We start from the raw sequence: 19,468 nt of genomic DNA, 5'->3' as shown, positions 1-19,468 counted from the left end.
TTGGGAGCTCAGAGCCTTAGCCACTGAACCACCAGGAAAGTCCCTGAAATTTTTTTTTTAATCATGGAAAATTTCAAACACACACAAAAGAATAGTAAACCCATACACACTTTTTTTTTTTTTTTAATTAATTTGGCTGCATCAGGTCTTCAGTGAACAGACTCTTGACTCAGTTGGGCTTCCCTTGTAGTTCAGATGGTAAAGCATCTCCCACAAGGCAGGAGACCTGGGTTCAATCCCCAGGTTGGGAAGATCCCCTGGAGAAGGAAACAGAGACCCACTCGAGCACTCTTGCCTAGAAAATGCCATGGACGGAGGAGCCTGGCAGGCTACTGTCCATGGGACTGCAAAGAGTCGTACACGACCGAGCAACTTCACAGGCTCAGTAGCTGCAGCACATAGGCTTAGCTGCTCCACAGCATGTGGGATCTTAGTTCTCCATCCAGGGGTCTGACCCTGCTCCCCTGCATTGCAGGACAGATTCTTGAGCACTGGCTCACCAGTCTCCCAGAAGCATTGGCTCACCAGAAGTCTCCCCCTATATGCTCGCAGTTTCAATAATTTAAACATGCTAGAAGTCTTCCATTCTTGTAACATCTATTCTCCTAGAGTGGTTAAATGCTATCATTATATTTCACAAGGAAACATTTCTAAGAGTATCTATAATAAATTTTCCTTAACTGCCATACTATCACTACAAGTAACAAAATTAAAAATGACTGCTTAACTTAACCCAGTCTTGTGTTCATTTTTCCCCCCTGCCTATCTCAAAAATGCCTAAGAGAAAGTTTGAAATAGAAAGCACTCTTGTGGTTTTCAAATTGTGCTTTTATTTTTTAAAACTACTTTCCTATTTTACATGATGTCTCATAAACCTGTTAAATGTTCAGTAATGAATTTTTAGGCAAATTAAGTTCAGGAATTACTACACTGAATGTACTTCTATCTCAAAATCTACAAAACTAACCTCACCAGCTTCCCTTCCCAGCATGATCCAGCTTCTGTATTCAAGAGCTCAGTGTGTAGGCTGACTGTCTACCCAATCAGATGAGTCACAAATGTGGGAGTCAAGTTTGACAACTTCATCTTCCTCAAACCATCTTGCCCAGTTGTTCACTATCGATCCTACCTCTTCCGCATCTCCTGAATCTGTCCTCCATTCCCACTGGTTCAGGCCCTCGGTGGTTAGATTTTTTTCCTGGATTACTGCAGTTTTCTTAGAATTGATCTCTCTGCCTCCAATCTCTCATTTACCAGTACTGCCATGGGAACCTTTTTACTAGTACATTTGATCACACCATATTTATATGAAAACCCTCACTAGTTCTCTGCAGTCTGCTTTCCTTGACATGATACTTAAATGATCGGGACCCTCTTAATCTATCTCTGTATTAGTCCTTTGAAATTTCAGCTCCCTCAGAAAGCCTTGGAACCGAGTGGAGACGAGGGACCTCCTCAGTATGTGTCCATAGCACTGGCCTGCTCTTCCATCTGTATTTTATCATTCTGTTAATGTCTGCTTTAGTCACCTCACTCCCACTGCAGGGTCTCAAGGGATCTTATCCTTTTTTTTTTTTAACACTCTCAGCATGTACCAAGAAAGCCCACCAGCAAGTGACTGCTCACTGTATGAATAAATGGGCTGTAGGTTACTGAAGGTGCAAAATTGGGCCTGGAAGAACCTTCAAGCCTTAAATGAATGAGTTTCTTCTAATAGTGGTATTTCAACAGTAAATCTCACCAGGCATGTCTATGGGCCACTCTACAAACATCTTCACTCCCACTGCCTTCCCCATGCATACCACCCCTCTTCCCATTTTCTTCTTCCCCTCTGCCACAGCCCAGAGTAAACCTGGCCACCCAGCTCTCACCCTCCCCTTCATTTCCTGCTCCGGGTATCTCTTCACATCCATATTCACTCTTCCTTTTTGGCTACATTATTAGAATATAGTAATGCTGTCAACTACTCTACAAGGTTGGAATTTACTATTACCATTACATAAATAAGAAATCCTGGGCTCAAAGAGGTTCATTCATTTATTTAGCAAATATTTATGGACTGTCCTCTATGTACTTGATAGTATGCTGGGCACCAGGCACCTACATGATCAAACTTGTAATCTAATGAAAACTTATCTCTAATGTCTAGAGACATTAAATAAGTAAATACACAAACCTACAAAAGCAAATTGTAAAAGGCAGCATAAAGGAAGAGAACTGAGATCCCATAGAAAGACTAACTGAAATGGAACCTAGTGATGTTGTGATGGGATATGAAGTGTGAGTAGGGGTTGGCGAAGCGGTGGGAAGGAGAGAAGGCGCTGAGGCAGGCGAGGGGCTGGTTCCTTCATGGAGGAGACCTGTGTGGCTGGCGTATAGTAATTAGTGATTAAGAGACAACAGACAGACATGAGGCAAGAGGCAGGAAGAAGCAAGACCACACAGGGCCTCCTGAACCACAGTGAGGTTTCTAAGTGCAATTAGTTCTAATGCTGTGACAACTTTATTCCTTTTCATTTCATGTGTGAATGTATGCTGTGGTTCCTAATCTGCCTCCAGTCTCTCCAAAGCCAATCCATGGTGCACGCTGTTAAGTAAGACTTCCTATAAAAGTAACTCTAGCTTCTCCTTTCAGAAAAGTTAAGCAGCTCCTCCCTTTCTACCAGATTCAGTCTGAATTACTTGGCCTGGGTTTTCAGATCCCCTGTACTTTGACCTCTATCCCTAGATGACAGAAACTGCTCTCCACTGTCAGTAACAATCCCCAATTACCAACCTAATGAGTTTTCCCACTTTCTTCATGCTCTCACACCCTGTGCAGGATCTTGTCTCCTCTTTCAATCAGAATAGGGGTTCTTGGGAATTCCCTGGCAGACCAGTGATTAGGGCTTGGTGCTTCCCCTATCTGGTTCGATCCCTGGTTGGGGAACTAAGATTCACAAGCTGTACAGCACAATCAAAAAAGAAAGAAAAGAACACGGGTTCTTAACCTGCAGTCCACATGCCATAAAATTCAGGGGTCCATGAACCTGGATGGAATAAAAAGAGCCACCTTTATTTTTAAGAACATCTAACTGAAACTTAACTTTATCAATGAAAAGAATAAGTCTTTGTAGTATCAACAGCACCTGTAATGTTGTCATCAATAGAGATCACCATCAATTAAATTTTCATATCACAGTCTCAAAACGGATATCTCTACAATTATGAGTTGTTAGACTTCAAATAAATCATTTAACTTAATGTATTAGCATTCTATTAGTAGGGGAATACATATTACTAGATGATCACCCTGTTCTTTAAATACTTTGATAACTGCATATTTTCTTTATGCCCTTACAAATATTATCATCAGACAAGGTCCAAAGGCTCCACCGAATTGCCCAAGTCCATAGCACAGACAAGCTTAAAAAACTCCTGATTAGTCATACATTCTGTAAACATGAGGTCCTCACTGGAGCCCTCTCTTGTTCTGGGTTGCTCATATTGCATTGTTCTGCTTTTCCTTCTTGTTTGATGCTCTTCCACTGGTTCCACTTCCTATTCTTGCTGCCTGTGTGAGGATGTAACCCAGATCTCAATGTTTAACCTACAACTAAATTGTCCCATACTTCCTCCCTTACAAATCTCACCTACTTGCATGACAGATTCAAACTATACCCCAAAGGTGACTCCCAAATCTACCTCTACCAATCTTTTTTCCTCAAACCTCAACCTTAGACTTTAGGTTAGGAACTTGGTGCTTCCTCTACCTGGTTCGATCCCTTAGCCTAACAACCAGAATAACATACCATTCAGTGGCAGACTTCCTGGGTTCAAATCCCAACTCCAGACACTTATTAAACATGTAACCATACTTATTTAATATCTCTTGCTTTAGCTGCTTCATTTGAAAACTGGGAGTGATAACAATAGAATCTACTTTACAGGGTTACAAGGATTAGAAGAGTTCATACACATAAAGCACTTTTAATAGGGTCCGAGACATTTCAACTCAATAAATGTTAGCTACCACTAGCCTCATCTCCTTCCAACACCTGACATTTTTATTTGGTGTTTATTAACAGGTACAGTGATAGCCACCACAGATATGAAGACAGAATTCCTATCCAATGATATAATCCTGATCAAGCTGTTGCTCAATAACTTTCAGTGGTTCCCTATTAGGTCCAGACTTAACAGCACTGGAATTCATCATGTTGCCTCAAATAAATGTACCTTCCAGTCTCCTCCAGCTCTACTTCTTGTAACTTATTCTGTCTGGCCAGACTGAACTGCAATGCTCTGTGAAAATGACCTGCTCTGTTCTGTCTTTTCTCACACAACCCCAGTGTCTCAAACGTTTATCTGATAACAATAATTTTGTCTCACTACAATTACTTCTCCCACACTACGCATGGAGCCCCCCAGCCACAAACATTACAATCTTGCCTAAGTCACGTACTTACTTAAGCATCAACTTGCTTCAACATCTGCATACTCTGTGAGCACCTCTTACTGGCCAGATCCTGAGCCAGAAGCTGGAAGTTTGCTGCTGCTGTTGTTTTAAAGACTACAGCACGGACCTGTTCTCAGGATCAAAATCAAGTAAGGGAGGGAAACGTGGCTCACATAAATGCCGTTCGCTGTGAAAGGTGCAATTATGAGAAAGAGACACCATCTCAATTTGGAAGGCAAGGGTAGGCTTTTTGGATGATGGTATTTGGGCTTACATGGACTGAGAAAAAAGCCTATTTCACGTAGTGAGAGCAGTGTGTGTAAAACATAGCGTAAAACAAAATGGCGTGTTGGGGAACAGTTCAACATGGCTGGAGTATAGGGCCCACAAACAAGTGGCTAGACATGATGCTGGAGAGGTAGGCAGACCTTTCTGGCGAGCACAGGAGTTTGAACTTTATCACACAGGCAATGAGGAATTAATACAGGACTTAACAGTAGCATATGGCTCCAGTTGTATTTTGGAAAGCTCATTTCTGGCAGTGTTGTGGCAGAGGCAGAGATGAAAATCTAGAGCAGCAGTGTCCCAGAGAACTTTCTCCAGTGATGGAAATGCTCTGTAATTTGTCCTGTCCAATGCAACAGCTGCTAGCCACACAGGGCTAATGAGAACTTAAAATGTGGCTAGGGCACCTGAGGAACTAAATTTAAAACAGTATTTAGTGTTAAACAGCCACGTATGGCTAGTGGCTACCATAATGAACAGTGCAGCTTTAGAGACAAGCAAATCAGTTAGGAAGCTGTTGATATAGCTCAGGTGATCTGACTAGGGCAGAGGGTGAGTCAATAGCTGTATCAGAGGCACAATGATAAGTCAAAGGGATACAAAACCGTGAGAAAAATAAATCAAGAACAGCTCCCAGATTCTAGGTTTTTTGGCTGAATTTCTTCTATCAGCCAGGATAATACATTAATAGGAGCAGGTCTAGGCTGCATATAGGTTGCACCGTTTTGAACGTGTTGAAGTGTCTGAGGGCTATCTAAGTGGTAAAATTAAGTACTGAGTTTTGCTCAGGAGAGTTGACTGAACTAAAGATACAGATTTGAGAGGCTCTGAGCCACTGAGTGAGATTACTTAGAAAAGATGAACACAATTAGAAGCAAACTGAGGCAAAATCCAGGCAAACACCAACACAGGCTAAAGAAGAGTCCACAAAGGACACCAGAGGAACAGTAGGACAAGCAGGAAAAGAATCAAGTGAGAAGTAGTCACAGAAATCAAGGGTGTAGAGAATCTCAGGAAGGAAGCCTGATCAAATGTCAAATACTTCAGTGAGGTCAAATAAGGTGAGAGCTGAAAAGTGCTTCCTGATTTTGCCAATTAGAAGGTCCTTGGTGACATTTGCCAAGACAGTGTCAGTAGTGGAAGAAATGGGCTAAAGAATGGGAAATGAGGCAGAGAGAGGAAAATTAACACAATTTCAGGTCTTGACTGGGAAGAGGAGCTGACAAGTACATAAGAGAGTCCATAAAGGGATATGATATTGATTAAGGTTATTTTCTTTCTTTCCTTATTTTTAGAAGGGGAAAAACCCCTAGAAGGGAGCAGTTTAAAACGCCAATTGGTAGAAAATGGAAAGCTTCAGAGTAACAGATCGAGTTGACAGGTCGAAAGGAAAACACGTGTCTTTAATCCGAAAAGAGGACTTCTAGTACTGATAAAATGGTAAAGAGACACATACAGGCCGTTTACAGGTGGGAAACGGAAAGCCAGAATTGTAGGGCAAGTTGGCCTTTCTGCTCCGGTCTGTGGGAGGGGAGTGGGGTAATGAACTACAGGCTGAACCACACTGAGGGTCATGGGTCGGATTACTGCCCAGGAACAAAGCTTTAGGTGCCAACCATCCCTGTTACCGAATTCGGAAGCCCCTGTGCCTCCTGCACAGTGAGGCTCATCAATCTAAACATCAGAGTTTGCAACAGGGCAAGGTTCATTACAAATTCATACCTGGGTGGCTCCTGCCCTAAGAATCCCAAAGTTGCTCAAAGCAAAAGGAAGCGATCAGAAGGCTGTTAAGTTTTGCAGCACGCAGAGTCCAGACACCTTCCCTCTCCCTCTCGCCCCGCAGCATTCAATGAAGGCAGTCTAGGTAGACTCAGGCGATTTGAGAGGTTACGGGCCTAAGACAAAGAGGCCGAACACAAAGCCCACACCTCCGCTCCCCGCCGCAGGCACGACGAGGGTGGTGACAACACTCCCGCTGTGGAACCACACTACACCGCGGAGGGACCCCACCCTGCAAACCCTCACAACTCCAGGTCCAGGCCCCATCCTCCTCCACTGACTACAGCTCAGCAGCGCGCGCTCCCGCTGGACTCCGGGCCCGGGCGTCCCAAGCCACCCCTCACACCTGCGGAAAAGGAACCGAGTTGGGCCCCCTCAGGACGCCCCGCGAGGCCGCCTGAGGTGGGGGAAGGGCTGCTGAGGCGGGAGGGCGCGCGCCGCGCCCGCTTCCGCCCCACCCACTGCGCGCGCTCCGAGCCCCGCCGCCGGGGCCACGGCCGACGCCTGCGTACTGCCGCTCTCCCCGCCACCTCCCACTCTCCTTTCCCCTCCCCCAAACCGGTCGCACCCTTGCGCCTGCGCTGTGCACGTTCCCGGGCTGCGGCAGCCATGCTGAACCCGTACGGCGCGACTAGTGGGGGGGATAGGGTTGAGGACAGCGGGATAGGCAGCTGAGGATGTGAAGCGGCGGCGTTAGGGTGCTTTGGGTCTGTAGAGAAAGGCCTGGGCCATGCGGCCCCCTTGGCCCCTTGCGCGACCCCCGAGAACCTTCGGAAAAACCGGCCCCCGTGGCGGTGGGGAAGGGGGGTGGCTGGCACGTGACCCGGATCAGCCAATCTGGGTGACGCTGACGTGGCCGCGCGGTCCCGATGCTCTCCCCACCCCCCAGCTCGGCCGGGAAGGGAGGGGCTGGGGGCTACGCCCCCTCCCCCAACGCAACCTCAGTTTCCGGGGGGGGTGACACCCCGGATTACATCCTCCCCCCGCACCAAGCCAAGGGGAACAGTGGAGCCCCCCTGGAAGGTTCCGGGATCCAGGTGAGAAGGGGCCCTTGCCGGGCGGGCATGTTGACAGTCATTTAAATGCCTAACCAATGTGGGGAGTCGGAAAGGGAGATTCTTGGGGTGCAGAGAAGAACCGTGAGGGTGGGAGCACTTGTCCTTCAAACAGTTTACAACCAATAGGAGCGGGGAGGGGGCGAGCAGGCGAGGGCCCCTCGGGTGGGGGAGGGGAATGGCCAACCTCTGTTCTCTTACCAATTGGAGGGCAAAGGGGCGTGGGGGCGGTGTGTCCCCCCGATTCCATTCGTCCCTTAGGGGTACAGGAGCTTGGAGCCAGGTGAGAAGGGATCCTTTGGCGGCCGGAGGGTGGGGTGATCTAGTGGGCTGAGGAGTGGGAGTGGTGACTGTAGTTCCTGCTCCTAGAGGGGAATACTGAGAGTTGGCAACCCAGGCTGTGAACTGAAATTGTTCCCAGGCGCCCACTCCCTTTCTCCCCAGAGGCTCTAGAAGGAGCATTTCTGTGCTGCTTTTGTGTCAGCGGTAGGAACCTGGCAGTCATCACATGGCATGGTGGAGGTTACGCTTCGAGTGGGTTATCGAATTTGTGTGCATTCACGTGGACCTGGCCTGCGGAGCCTTCTGAATAAACCTTGGTTGCCCCGGCGCGGTCTTAGCTGAGCATGTGTCTATCACCGGCTGAGGAGAGTTTGCAGGCTAGAAGCTTGGGGTCTTCTTTGGATCAGGAACCAGGCCCAACGAGGGTCTCGGGAGAGGTTGAAAATCGTGGCTTGAGACACAGGAGTGAGTCTTGGGACCTGGGATGATTTCACAGCTCCCGAAGTTTCAGTTTTCTCCTGGGTGGTGTCTTTTGCCTCCTTCATCCCCTCCCCCATTCCTGAACAGTCTCTCCTTGTGTATTGCGGGGGAGGGAGCGGAAAGGAGGGAAGAGTTACTTTTCCAAATTACTGAGTACCAGTAGCCTCCCGTGTGACTCATTTGGGGGAAGGGACGATTGGGAGGCAGAGGAAAACAGTGATTTTCCGGAATGCAGGGAAAGAAGCCAGAATGTCTGGCTGCCCTTCTACTTTCTAATAAGGCCCTGTGGTCTCTCGACCTCTTTTTCTTCCCTGACCGGCCCTCAGATAGGCCTCGGTGCAGACTTGCAAGGCCCCTCATGGAAGAATGGCAGACTGGGGAGGCTGGGCCACGAGGGGGAGGGGAGAAGGCCTCTGGGCGAAAGTTGCTGTGTCATTGCTCTCCTTGCTGCAGCCACCCGGGCGGGCCCGCTTGTACTTTTGAGGCCGAGGCCTGATCGGAGGGGGGGGAGGAGAGGAGAGACTGCCGTCCCTGTGCGTGCTTCCCCCCACCCCCGCAGGGTTTGCCCGAGTTGGTGGTCTAGAAGACTAAAGGTTGACGGCCATTTTAGACGCAGTAACCGAGGTTAAGGCTCCAGGGCTGCTACGAAGGAAAGAGGGTAACAGTTCGAGGACTTATGCCTTCACGAAGCCCTGCGGTTGGGGGGTGAGGGGGGCTCTTATATTCGTTGACTTTCGTGATTAATTTCCTTATTCAGATACGCATAGATTGTTTTCTTACTTGGTAGCCAGAAAAGGGGACAAGGAGGAGGGGGGAGGGCCCCCAACTAAAGGCTAGGCGGGGGAAATTCTTTCCCTCTCAGGTGAAGGGGACCGGGGGAGTCCAAGAGATGGCTTTGGCGATCCTAACCTTGCGCTGCGGCTCTATTCACACGTAGTCTGTAACCTCATTCGGGTTACTAGGTGGTGGGAAAGATTTGAGTGGGCTGGGGGGAGGGGGCGAAATTGAGCTCCCAAAATGGCTCCTGCCCCTCCTCGGAGGCGGACGGCCCGGGGGGAGGGGGGAGGGGAGGAGGAGGGGGAGGGCTAGTCGGAGCCGCAGCCGCCGCCTCCTCCGCTCGCCCTCCTCCCTGGCGCTGACCGGTAGACCAGCCGCTCCGTGGGGAGGACTCCGGACCCTCGTGGGGGGGATGGGGGAGCCCTTCCGCCCCCCCGACGCCAGGACCCTGAGAGGGGGTGCGGGCCCGCCTTCGGAGTGGGGGGAAGGGCGGGGAGCGTGGGGAGAGGTCTGAGCTCGCCAGGAGGGGGAGGGTGCGCACCCTGATTCGCCCCTCGAAGGCCTTGTTTTTTCCGCTCTGAGCCAGACACTGGAGAGAAGTTTGGGGAGGAGGTGGGTTTCATTTTACAGGATATACGGGTGCTTTTGTTGGAGATTTTGCTCCCACTAAAGGGTTGCCGAGGTTTTGTCGACCAGGTAGATACTTGTATTGGTAACTGAAGGTATCAGAGGGAGGGATTGAAGAGGTGCTTGGGGTGCAAGTATTTAGAACATGGTCTCTGTTTAGTTGCCTTGGAGAGAAGCCTTTGAGTTCACAGAGGGTAGATTCTGGGGAGCGTTTTTGATTTCGACTGCTTGGCCTGGGGAAGGAAGAGGAGGATTTGAAGGCTCTGGTAATTCTGCACTTTTGATTGCGACGCAGAGGAACGTTAGGTTCCTTCCTCGCTGTGTTTGGGAGCCCTCGGCCGTTTGCCACAGTGGCAGGCCGCGGCTTCTAAGATGGCGTCTTCTTCCTCATTTCAGGTTCTTCACTGCGGCGGCCGCCTCAATCCCGAGAACAACCACCGCCGGCGTCCTGTGGCCACACCCCGGCGGGCCGATCCTGGCTACGCCCACGCGGCCCCCTCCAATCCTGCCCGCCTGGCCAATGGAGGAGCTACGAATGGCACGACCTGCCCAAGCTTGGCAGTCGCCAGTCGCACTGGGCTTGGACGCCTGGAAAGACTTTGTTGGAAGGGGAGGCAGGGAGAGGGTGCTGCACCCCTGCCAACCTCCCTCTTTCCCTGGAGTTGCCGAACCACAGCGCAGCCAATTGGCTCAGAGATGTGGCGGGTTGCCGCTTCCCTGGGGGTCTATGCGGCACTCTTCTGCCTGGTGACTGACGCTTTGGAAATGAGGTTTATGACGTCATCGCTTCCGCCGACCAATAGAGAACGCTCCCGCGGAGAGGTGTTCCTCCCCCTTCGACTCTGCTTCTTCACGCGCGTGAGCGAGCGAGCGCGCGCGAAGGGGGTGGGGGAAATCGCGAGCACGGTGGCGCGCATGAGCGGCGAGGCTCCTCCCCCTTGCCTATATATAAAGGGCTGGCGCGGGGCTCGGAGGCGCCATTTCGCGCTGGAGTGGAGCAGCCTCTAGAACGAGCTGGAGGATTCTGCGTATCTACACAGAGCCTTCGAGTCGTCTGGGGCCGCCATTACAATCCACGTCCATCCGCTTGGAAATGGCCTTCGTCTCGGCCTATGACCGGCCCCGGCGGACAGTACAGACCCCATAGAAGCCCCCGAAGCTCCCCTTTTTCGGGCCCCGCCCAGTTCTCGGAGTCTGTCCACCCCCTCTACTCCGCCCTCAAGAGGATTTCAAAGATGGAGGCGGCGGCTCCCTAAACCACTTTTCGTGTTCATCCGCCTCCATCCGAGATCGAAACGGGACCTCGTCCGCCCCGGACGGTCCCGGCAGGAAGAGGGGATCCTTGCAGACCAACGGCGGGCAGTATTGGCGACGGTGTCTGGGATCGGGGGCCATCCTGGGGTTTGAAGAGCCCGTCCCCTTTCGTTCGCCCGCCTCAGCTGAGGCCGCCGCCATTTTCTCGCTGTCCGCCTCCTGCGGAGCGCGCCAAGCTGCTGGGAGTTCTCCGAGGAACAGCGGAGGAGATTGCTTTCGTGCCAGCCCGGCGGGGTGGGTTGTCGCCTGGAGGGCCGAGGGCAGCGGCCCCCGCCCTCCCCCCACTTCCCAGGTTATGCTGGACCGGGAGGTAAGGGGAACCGAGGCCACCCGGACTTCCCGCGGCTGAGGGCAGCGCCGGTTCCCCGTGATCAAGATGCTGCAAAACGTGACTCCCCACAACAAGTACGTCCCTGCGAGCCGCGTGTGGGAAGGGGGCGTTGGGGGGCTGCGGCGCGCGGGTGTGAGCTGTCGGGTTCGGAAGGAGTGTGGAACCGACTCGGGCGCGTTGCTGTTTCGTGGCGCAACTGTTGGTTGTCGAGGCTCGCGCGGGGGTGAGCGGCGGTTTGGGGACCGTGGTGGCGGCCCCAGATCCTGCGTATGGAGGGAGCCCAGGTAGTCAGTCTACACGTTACTTTCCCGCTGTGGTCAGATCTTAGCTGAGTCGGGCTGAGCGAGGTGGCGACGGAATATGTACCGGGGGAGGACTTGGATTGGGCAGCGGGTCCTGAGGGTAGTAAGTCTGCTGTCTAAGCGACCGTTTGTCGGGCCTTCTGGGGCGGGGGTTCGTGTTCACATCTTGTGCTTTACAGGGTTGCCATGGTGATAGAGCTTCGGGGACTGGAAACGGGGATTCCCTGAGTAGGGTACAAGGACCACTCTTACTGTGGGTTCCTAATGTCGGGGACAGGTCTTTAAATTCTTGATTTTCGGTGAGTGGTTTGGTTTTGTGTTGAGAGGTGTGTGTTGTGTTGCTGAAGATTGGATTTCTTCTCGTGTGTGTGTATGAGAGTGTGAGGTACCATTGAGAGTTTCCTTCAGGGTCGAGAGGTGGAGCTAAGCACTCTTTAGTCCTGTTCTGGGGATGTAAACAATGAGATCTTGGGCCTTGGGTAACACCTGGTCTTGAGGAGCCCCAGAGAGAATGTAAACTTGATGCACTGTTGGCCTTTGATCTCTAGAGGTGATGCTACAGTGGAACCAGTTAATGGCATCGCAGTTTTTGGCAGAGGTTGGGTAGGCAGAGGTCTGTATCACTTTTATGGGGGAATTTGCTGACCTTGATTGTTTGGACAGCTCTATTTTTTGAGTCCCTTCGAGGGAGGAGACTGAATTTTCGAATAGTTAATTCCTGGAGACTGGTAGCTTGAGGTATTCCAGGCTGTGAAGTCTGACAAATACTCCCTTGTCTGGTTCGGTTTTTTTTTTTGGTATGGATCCGTTAGATTGCTTGCCCGTTGTTTGGAGTTAACTATTCCGAGCTTTGTGGAGAATGCGAATTCCTTTTGCACAGGTGGATTCTTAGGTGTCTGTCTCATCAGCGATTTATGATATTTTTCTATTTTGTTTCTTTTCATCCGTTCCCCTCAGGTTCAACCACCATGGCAACCACCAAGCCCCTAGTGAGGAGGAAGCTTGGGGCTTGAGTTTCTTGGCTCCACCCATTTTACTTAAGTTCTGTCCCTGCAAGGCTGTGATTCTTAAATGGCTGGGCCCTATGAGAAGCTACTTGGGCTTTTTCAGTTTAAAACAGGTGAAGAAGCCTATTAGATTTTAAGAACTCAGAAGATAGGGCTTCTGTGGGTATAGAAAAGGTAATAAGAGGTACAAGAACAAAAGCTCCACGGATTGTTTGGATGCTAGATTCGTTTTCATAATCTTTACCACTGTTTGCAGTCGATTCCAAGCCTAGATGTGCTGAGGGTACATAGTGCAAATCTGTGAATTGTGGAATTCTACTAAACTCCACCAGATTACCACATCTGATTTTGTTTCCTATCTTCACAGGCTCCCTGGGGAGGGGAATGCAGGGTTACTGGGCCTTGGCCCAGAAGCAGCAGCGCCTGGGAAAAGGATTCGAAAGCCCTCTCTATTGTATGAGGGATTCGAAAGCCCCACAATGGCTTCAGTACCGGCTTTGCAACTAACCCCTGCCAACCCACCACCTCCCGAGGTGTCCAATCCCAAAAAGCCAGGACGGGTTACCAACCAGTTGCAATATCTGCACAAGGTGGTGATGAAGGCTCTATGGAAACATCAGTTTGCATGGCCCTTCCGGCAGCCTGTGGATGCCGTCAAACTGGGTCTGCCGGTGAGTAGAGAGGTTGGAGTGGGGAGGTGTGGAAACGAAAAAGAATGTGTGTGCGTGGAGGTGGGCTGCCTAGTGTAGGTAGGTGCTGCGGCCCCTAGGGAGTTCCCATTTCTACCCTATAGGGCAGATAGCCACCAGAATTCTAGATTTTTGGTCCTTTGTGATTGATCCAACCGCTTGCTATCTAGGATCTCTCATTGTGCCCTCCATGTGTCCTTAACTTTTGTGCCCTGGCTCCATTTTACAGATTCCCACCCCAGGTTGGGAGAGGACCACGGTGGCCAAAATTCTTAGCTTCTTCCTTTCCCTCATGCAGCCCATGGATAGCCAGCCCCAGAGGTAATGTCACAGGATGGGAAACTTTTCCAGAGTGGGTGGGAGATGGGTGGTTAGAGCAAGGCGATAGGGGTCTCCTTATTGGGTGATCAGAGTCCTGTTCCCATTTTTTAACCCTATCCCATAGTTTTGATTGGGGCCGCAGTTGAGGAGACTATGTACTCCTCTGACAGACTTGGGGGTGTGTGTGTGTGTGAAGGGGTTGGTAGTTTGCCTGAGAACAGGCATTTTTCTTTCTGTGGTCTGACCTACCACTTTTTTCTTTAGGATTATCACAAAATTATAAAGCAGCCTATGGATATGGGTACTATCAAGAGGAGACTTGAAAACAACTACTATTGGGCTGCCTCAGAGTGTATGCAGGATTTCAACACCATGTTCACCAACTGCTACATCTACAACAAGGTGAGTTCTTGTATGTGATTAGTTGGGGAGAGAGAGTGCGTTTCTTATCGCTACTTTATCATTGTAAAGTTTAAATCTTTTACTGAAGGTGTTCTCAGCAGTTTGGTATCTAGAAAGTCTGTTTGCAAAGGTGCCACTGAAAACTGATGTGGCTTCAGCGATCCAGGATTAAGAGATGTTTAAATACAACACTTCACTCACTTTATCTTTGTTGCATTCTGAGGGGCAAAGTTGGACGAGACAAAAGGGAAATGAGTGGCCTGGTATAGGTAATTTTTAGTACTTTGATGGAGTTGTGTAAGGAAGTAGTGATGATGCCTGGGGCTAGGTATTTCACAGAGAAAATGGTTTTACCTCTCTTCCTAGCATTTGAACTTTTTGTTTGTGTTTCCTGTAGCCCACTGATGATATTGTTCTGATGGCACAAACGCTGGAAAAGATCTTTCTGCAGAAAGTGGCATCAATGCCACAAGAAGAACAAGAACTTGTGGTTACTATCCCTAAGAACAGCCACAAGAAAGGGGCCAAATTGGCAGGTAGGAAGAGAAGGAGTTTTGCTAATGGAGACCAAGAGATGGGAGTGGTAATCAAACTAGACTCTTTGTCTCCCCTGCAGCGCTCCAGGGCAGCATCACCAGTGCCCATCAGGTGCCCGCTGTCTCTTCTGTGTCTCACACTGCCCTGTATACTCCACCGCCTGAGATACCTACCACTGTCCTCAACATTCCCCACCCGTCGGTCATCTCTTCTCCCCTTCTCAAGTCCTTGCACTCCGCTGGACCCCCACTCCTTGCTGTCTCTGCAGCTCCCCCAGCACAGCCCCTCGCCAAGGTATACATCTGTGGATATCTTTGGGGTAATGAGGAGGGGAAGGTCTTAAATGGGGTGGATCCCCAGAGTAAAAGGCACCTGTCTTTTCTCCACAGAAAAAAGGGGTAAAGCGGAAAGCAGATACTACCACCCCTACACCTACGGCTATCCTGGCTCCTGGGTCCCCAGCTAGCCCTCCAGGGGGTCTGGAGCCTAAGGCAGCCCGACTCCCCCCTGTGCGTAGAGAAAGTGGCCGCCCTATCAAGCCCCCGCGCAAAGACTTGCCTGACTCTCAGCAACAACACCAGAGCTCCAAGAAAGGAAAGCTGTCAGAACAGTTAAAACATTGCAATGGCATTTTGAAGGAGTTACTATCTAAGAAGCACGCTGCCTATGCCTGGCCTTTCTATAAACCAGTGGACGCTTCTGCTCTTGGCCTGCATGACTACCATGACATCATTAAGCACCCCATGGACCTCAGCACTGTCAAGGTACCCACTGCATGGGGCAGATGGGATACTCAGGCAGTGATCGGAGCCTAAGGATCAATAAAACAGTCACTTTTTATGGGCATGCAGCTATCTTGGCGTTTTACTTTTACAAAATAGTGAGGCAAAAGGTCACGTACTCTAATGAGTCTGTATTTTCTGGAATTGGAAACAGTGTGGTGGGTTTTACGTTCAGAGCATCACTGCTTATACTCGTCCTGTCTATTGGAAATGTTGGGTTAGGGTAGGGGAGTAAAGGGGGTAGCCCAATAGTTGGAGGCCACACACCCCCCCAACTTTCACTTAGAAATAATGATTTTTTTTTTCCTTAGACATAGACATTTGTTCAGCCCACCCAAATTCCTTTGACTTCAAACTTCAGCCCCAGGGCATAGGTCCTTCCCGTCACACACATCCCACCCCCCACTGTGCTGTCTAGAGGGCTGTTCTTGGCAGTGTCTGGGCCTGGCAGGGAAAGGTGAGTCTCCCTGCCTGTGCAGCTTCTGATGCTGCCTCCTTCTGCAGCGGAAGATGGAGAATCGCGATTATCGGGACGCACAGGAGTTTGCTGCTGACGTGCGGCTTATGTTCTCCAACTGCTATAAATATAATCCTCCAGACCATGATGTTGTGGCCATGGCGCGAAAGTTACAGGTGAGTGTCAAGGTCGGAGTCTGAAGGATAAATGAAGCTGGGGGAAGGAATTTTGCCATCTGTGCTGCATAGCCTGAACATGAGGCTCTCCCAGCTTATGCATTGTACGATGGAGCTGCCAAATGGCTGGGTATGATCAGGGCATATCTATTAGCCTGGTTTTGAGTCTGCTGTCTCTTTCTAGGATGTATTTGAGTTCCGTTATGCCAAAATGCCAGATGAACCACTGGAACCAGGGCCTTTACCAGTCTCTACTGCCTTGCCCCCTGGCTTGGCCAAGTCATCTTCAGAGTCCTCCAGCGAGGAAAGTAGCAGTGAGAGTTCTTCTGAGGAAGAGGAGGAGGAAGATGAGGACGATGAGGAGGAGGAAGAAGAGAGTGAGAGCTCTGACTCCGAGGAAGAAAGGGCTCATCGCTTGGCTGAACTACAGGAGCAGGTATTTTGTCACTTGAGTTTACTGGATGAGGTTCATGCAGTCTTTGGCTTCATTTTTTTTTTTTTCATTGCTTTACCTATGTACTTTTTTTTTAATTGTTTTTTTTCCCTCTCAAGCTTAGAGCAGTACATGAACAACTGGCTGCCTTGTCCCAAGGCCCAATATCCAAGCCCAAGCGAAAGAGAGAGAAAAAAGAGAAAAAGAAGAAACGGAAGGCAGAGAAGCATCGAGGCCGAGCTGGGGCTGATGAAGATGACAAAGGGCCTCGGGCACCCCGCCCGTCTCAGCCCAAGAAGTCCAAGAAGGCTGGTAGCGGTGGGAGCAGTGGCGCTGCCACGCTGGGCCCTCCCGGCTTTGGACCTTCTGGAGGAGGGGGCACCAAGTGAGTTCCAACAGGAACCGAAGCAGAGATTTCTCCCGGTGGCTTGCAGTTTTCTCTAAATGGGGCGGGGCCAGTGATTGGGCTTTTTTTTTCCCCTCTGACAAGTGTCCAGATGATGAACTAGACCTTGAAGAACACAGGGTCTTTTGAAGCTGCCTAACTCTTGACAGTGTAATCTGCCTACCTCTTCTCTAAGCCTTTTTGTATGTTCTTTTTTTCCGTAGTCAGGGATGGGTTCGTGCTTTAGGTACAAAAAAAAACAATAGACCTGTACTGACGTACTTGTATTTATTTCTCAAAGCCCAACCGAGATTGAAATATTTGCTGTGTAAAGAAGCTCTGCTCCCCGATAGACAAGTGTCCTGTAGCCCATCTCTGACTCACTCATTTGCCTTAATGGAAACAGTTCTTCACGTGTGAAATCCAGATCACTGGATTGAACAGTGAGAATGTATTGAGATAATGTGTTCCCCCAAGTGATGATTTTCTTTTGCTCAGGCTCCCCAAAAAGGCCACAAAGACAGCCCCACCTGCCCTGCCTGCTGGCTACGACTCAGAGGAGGAGGAAGAAAGCAGGCCCATGAGTTACGATGAGAAGCGGCAGTTGAGCCTGGACATCAACAAGCTGCCCGGGGAGAAACTGGGTCGTGTTGTGCACATAATCCAAGCCAGGGAGCCCTCTTTACGTGACTCAAACCCAGAAGAAATTGAGATTGATTTTGAAACACTCAAGCCGTCCACACTTAGAGAGCTTGAACGTTACGTTCTTTCCTGCCTGCGAAAGAAACCCCGGAAGCCGTATAGTGAGTATGAAATGAGATCCCCAAGTTACCCTAGCAAATTCTCGTGTGATTCTGAGGACAATTTAGAGAAGGAGGTGGGGGTTATGCTTGATGCACTTGGAATCATTAGTTCTTGGGATGATAGGTTACATTAGTTGCCTGCTTAAGTTCAAGAAAGGCATTTGGCAACGACGTGCATGGGACAGGGAAACCGGAGTGCTCCTGGCTATGTTAGTCCTGGTTTGTTTCTTTTCTAGCTATTAAAAAACCTGTGGGAAAGACAAAGGAGGAACTGGCTTTGGAGAAGAAGCGGGAACTAGAAAAGCGGTTACAAGATGTTAGTGGGCAGCTCAATTCTACCAAAAAGCCCCCCAAGAAAGGTGAGTGTCCCATAAGCCACTGAGTTCATTACATCCTGCCCTCTTGGTTCTTCAAAAGTGGAATATAGGCTTACGCATCTTTAAACGTCACCTCTGTTCTTCAGCGAGTGAGAAAACAGAGACGTCCGCAGCACAGCAGGTGGCCGTGTCCCGCCTCAGTGCTTCCAGCTCCAGCTCGGACTCCAGCTCCTCCTCCTCATCTTCCTCTTCTTCAGACACCAGTGATTCAGACTCAGGCTAAAGGGCCAGGCCAGATGGGGCAGGAGGCTCCGCAGGACCGGACCCCTAGACCGCCCTGCCCCGCCCGCTCCCTCCCTGTGCTGTGACACTTCTCATCTCACCCCCTCCCCCCTCTGTGAGAGAGCTGGCTCTGCAGGGGGGAGGGATGCAGGGACAAGACTAAAGGAGGGACGGAAAAATGGACAAAAGAGGACTGCGCTCCCAGCCCTGTGAAGAGTGCCCCCTTAGGCATAGAGCCCCCATTCAGAATGGCTGGGGCAGGCAGGGGTATCGGGTGGGAATGGGCAGAGGCCCTAATCCGGGCTTACCTGAGGCCACAGCTGCCCTGTTCACTTAGAAGGGCCCTGTTTTGAGATTGTTTGTTCTAATTTATTTTAAGCTAGGTAAGGCTGCAGAGGGGTGGGGCCATGGTCCCTCAGCTTCCATGGGGAGGGAGGAAGGGGGAGCTCTTTTTTTACGTTGACTTTTTTTTTCTACTCAGTTTTCCCTTTTCCTTCTGCTCCATTTGGGGCCCCCAGGGGTTTCAGTCATCTCCCCAGTTGGTCCCCTGGATTGTCTTTTTTTTGTCTGTTGATTCTAACTTGTAAATAAAGAAATACTATTCATGTTCTGAGTTCATTACCTTAATGATGGTGGTTTTTGTAGTTGCTTCAAAACAAATGGAATACGTTTGAGAATTTTGAGGAATGTATTGGGGGTCGGGCGGGAAGAAGGATCATCCTGTTTTAAATAAATCAGTAGGCAGTTGCTGTGATAAAAAGTGCATCTGCCCTTTGTAAAGTGAATCCTCCAGAATAACAAGGTTCACAATCTGCTCTGACTTAGATGAAGCCAATACCTGACTCATTTGGCCAAGAGTTTCAAACTCAGGACTTTGAATAGGCTCAGATTTTTCACTGGTCCTGGATGTGTAGATTGTCCCCTGAACACTTGAAGTTACCAGTTAGATGTGAAAGGGATGAGAGTAGCCAACAATGGGTACTTTTTTGCATTGGGCATCTGCCTTAAGAGGCGGGTGTGCCTATTTTTATAATTTGCTGGTTTGGCTTCAAATCGCGTTTGTGGAGTTTTGCATAGTTGCCTAATTTACAGGATTCCGGCAGTCTACCAAATGGAAATCACGAAAACTGCACAAGTCTAGCCCTTTTGCTAAAGACAGAAGGGCTCTATAGTTAAGAACGGTGAAACATTTGGGTACCAGAATTTG

At 49.9% G+C, this 19,468-nt stretch overlaps 1 protein-coding gene across 7 annotated transcripts; it reads left to right on the top strand.

Moving 5' to 3' along the window:
• On the top strand, positions 7,144 to 18,888 carry BRD2 (bromodomain containing 2). 7 transcript variants are annotated; one of them, XM_018038569.1, is made up of 14 exons: positions 7,155 to 7,539; positions 10,120 to 11,442; positions 13,045 to 13,348; positions 13,596 to 13,687; positions 13,952 to 14,089; positions 14,487 to 14,625; positions 14,706 to 14,920; positions 15,016 to 15,390; positions 15,913 to 16,041; positions 16,226 to 16,477; positions 16,594 to 16,859; positions 17,358 to 17,662; positions 17,899 to 18,021; positions 18,126 to 18,888. In XM_018038569.1, the coding sequence occupies exons 5-14, from the start codon at positions 13,979 to 13,981 to the stop codon at positions 18,260 to 18,262; spliced, it is 2,052 nt and encodes a 683-aa protein (XP_017894058.1). In that variant the 5' UTR covers positions 7,155 to 7,539; positions 10,120 to 11,442; positions 13,045 to 13,348; positions 13,596 to 13,687; positions 13,952 to 13,978; the 3' UTR covers positions 18,263 to 18,888. The 7 variants fall into 7 exon arrangements, with proteins under 7 accessions (XP_017894057.1, XP_017894052.1, XP_017894058.1 ...); XM_018038570.1 differs by lacking the exon at positions 7,155 to 7,539 and adding an exon at positions 9,393 to 9,708; XM_018038568.1 differs by lacking the exon at positions 13,596 to 13,687 and having other exon boundaries at positions 7,144 to 7,539; positions 10,120 to 11,439.

Source organism: Capra hircus, chromosome 23 (assembly GCF_001704415.2).
Source record: "Capra hircus breed San Clemente chromosome 23, ASM170441v1, whole genome shotgun sequence".
NCBI classification, from domain to species: domain Eukaryota; kingdom Metazoa; phylum Chordata; class Mammalia; order Artiodactyla; family Bovidae; genus Capra; species Capra hircus.
The sequence above is the reverse complement of the archived record's forward strand: the minus strand, read 5'-3'. Positions and strand labels throughout refer to the sequence as shown.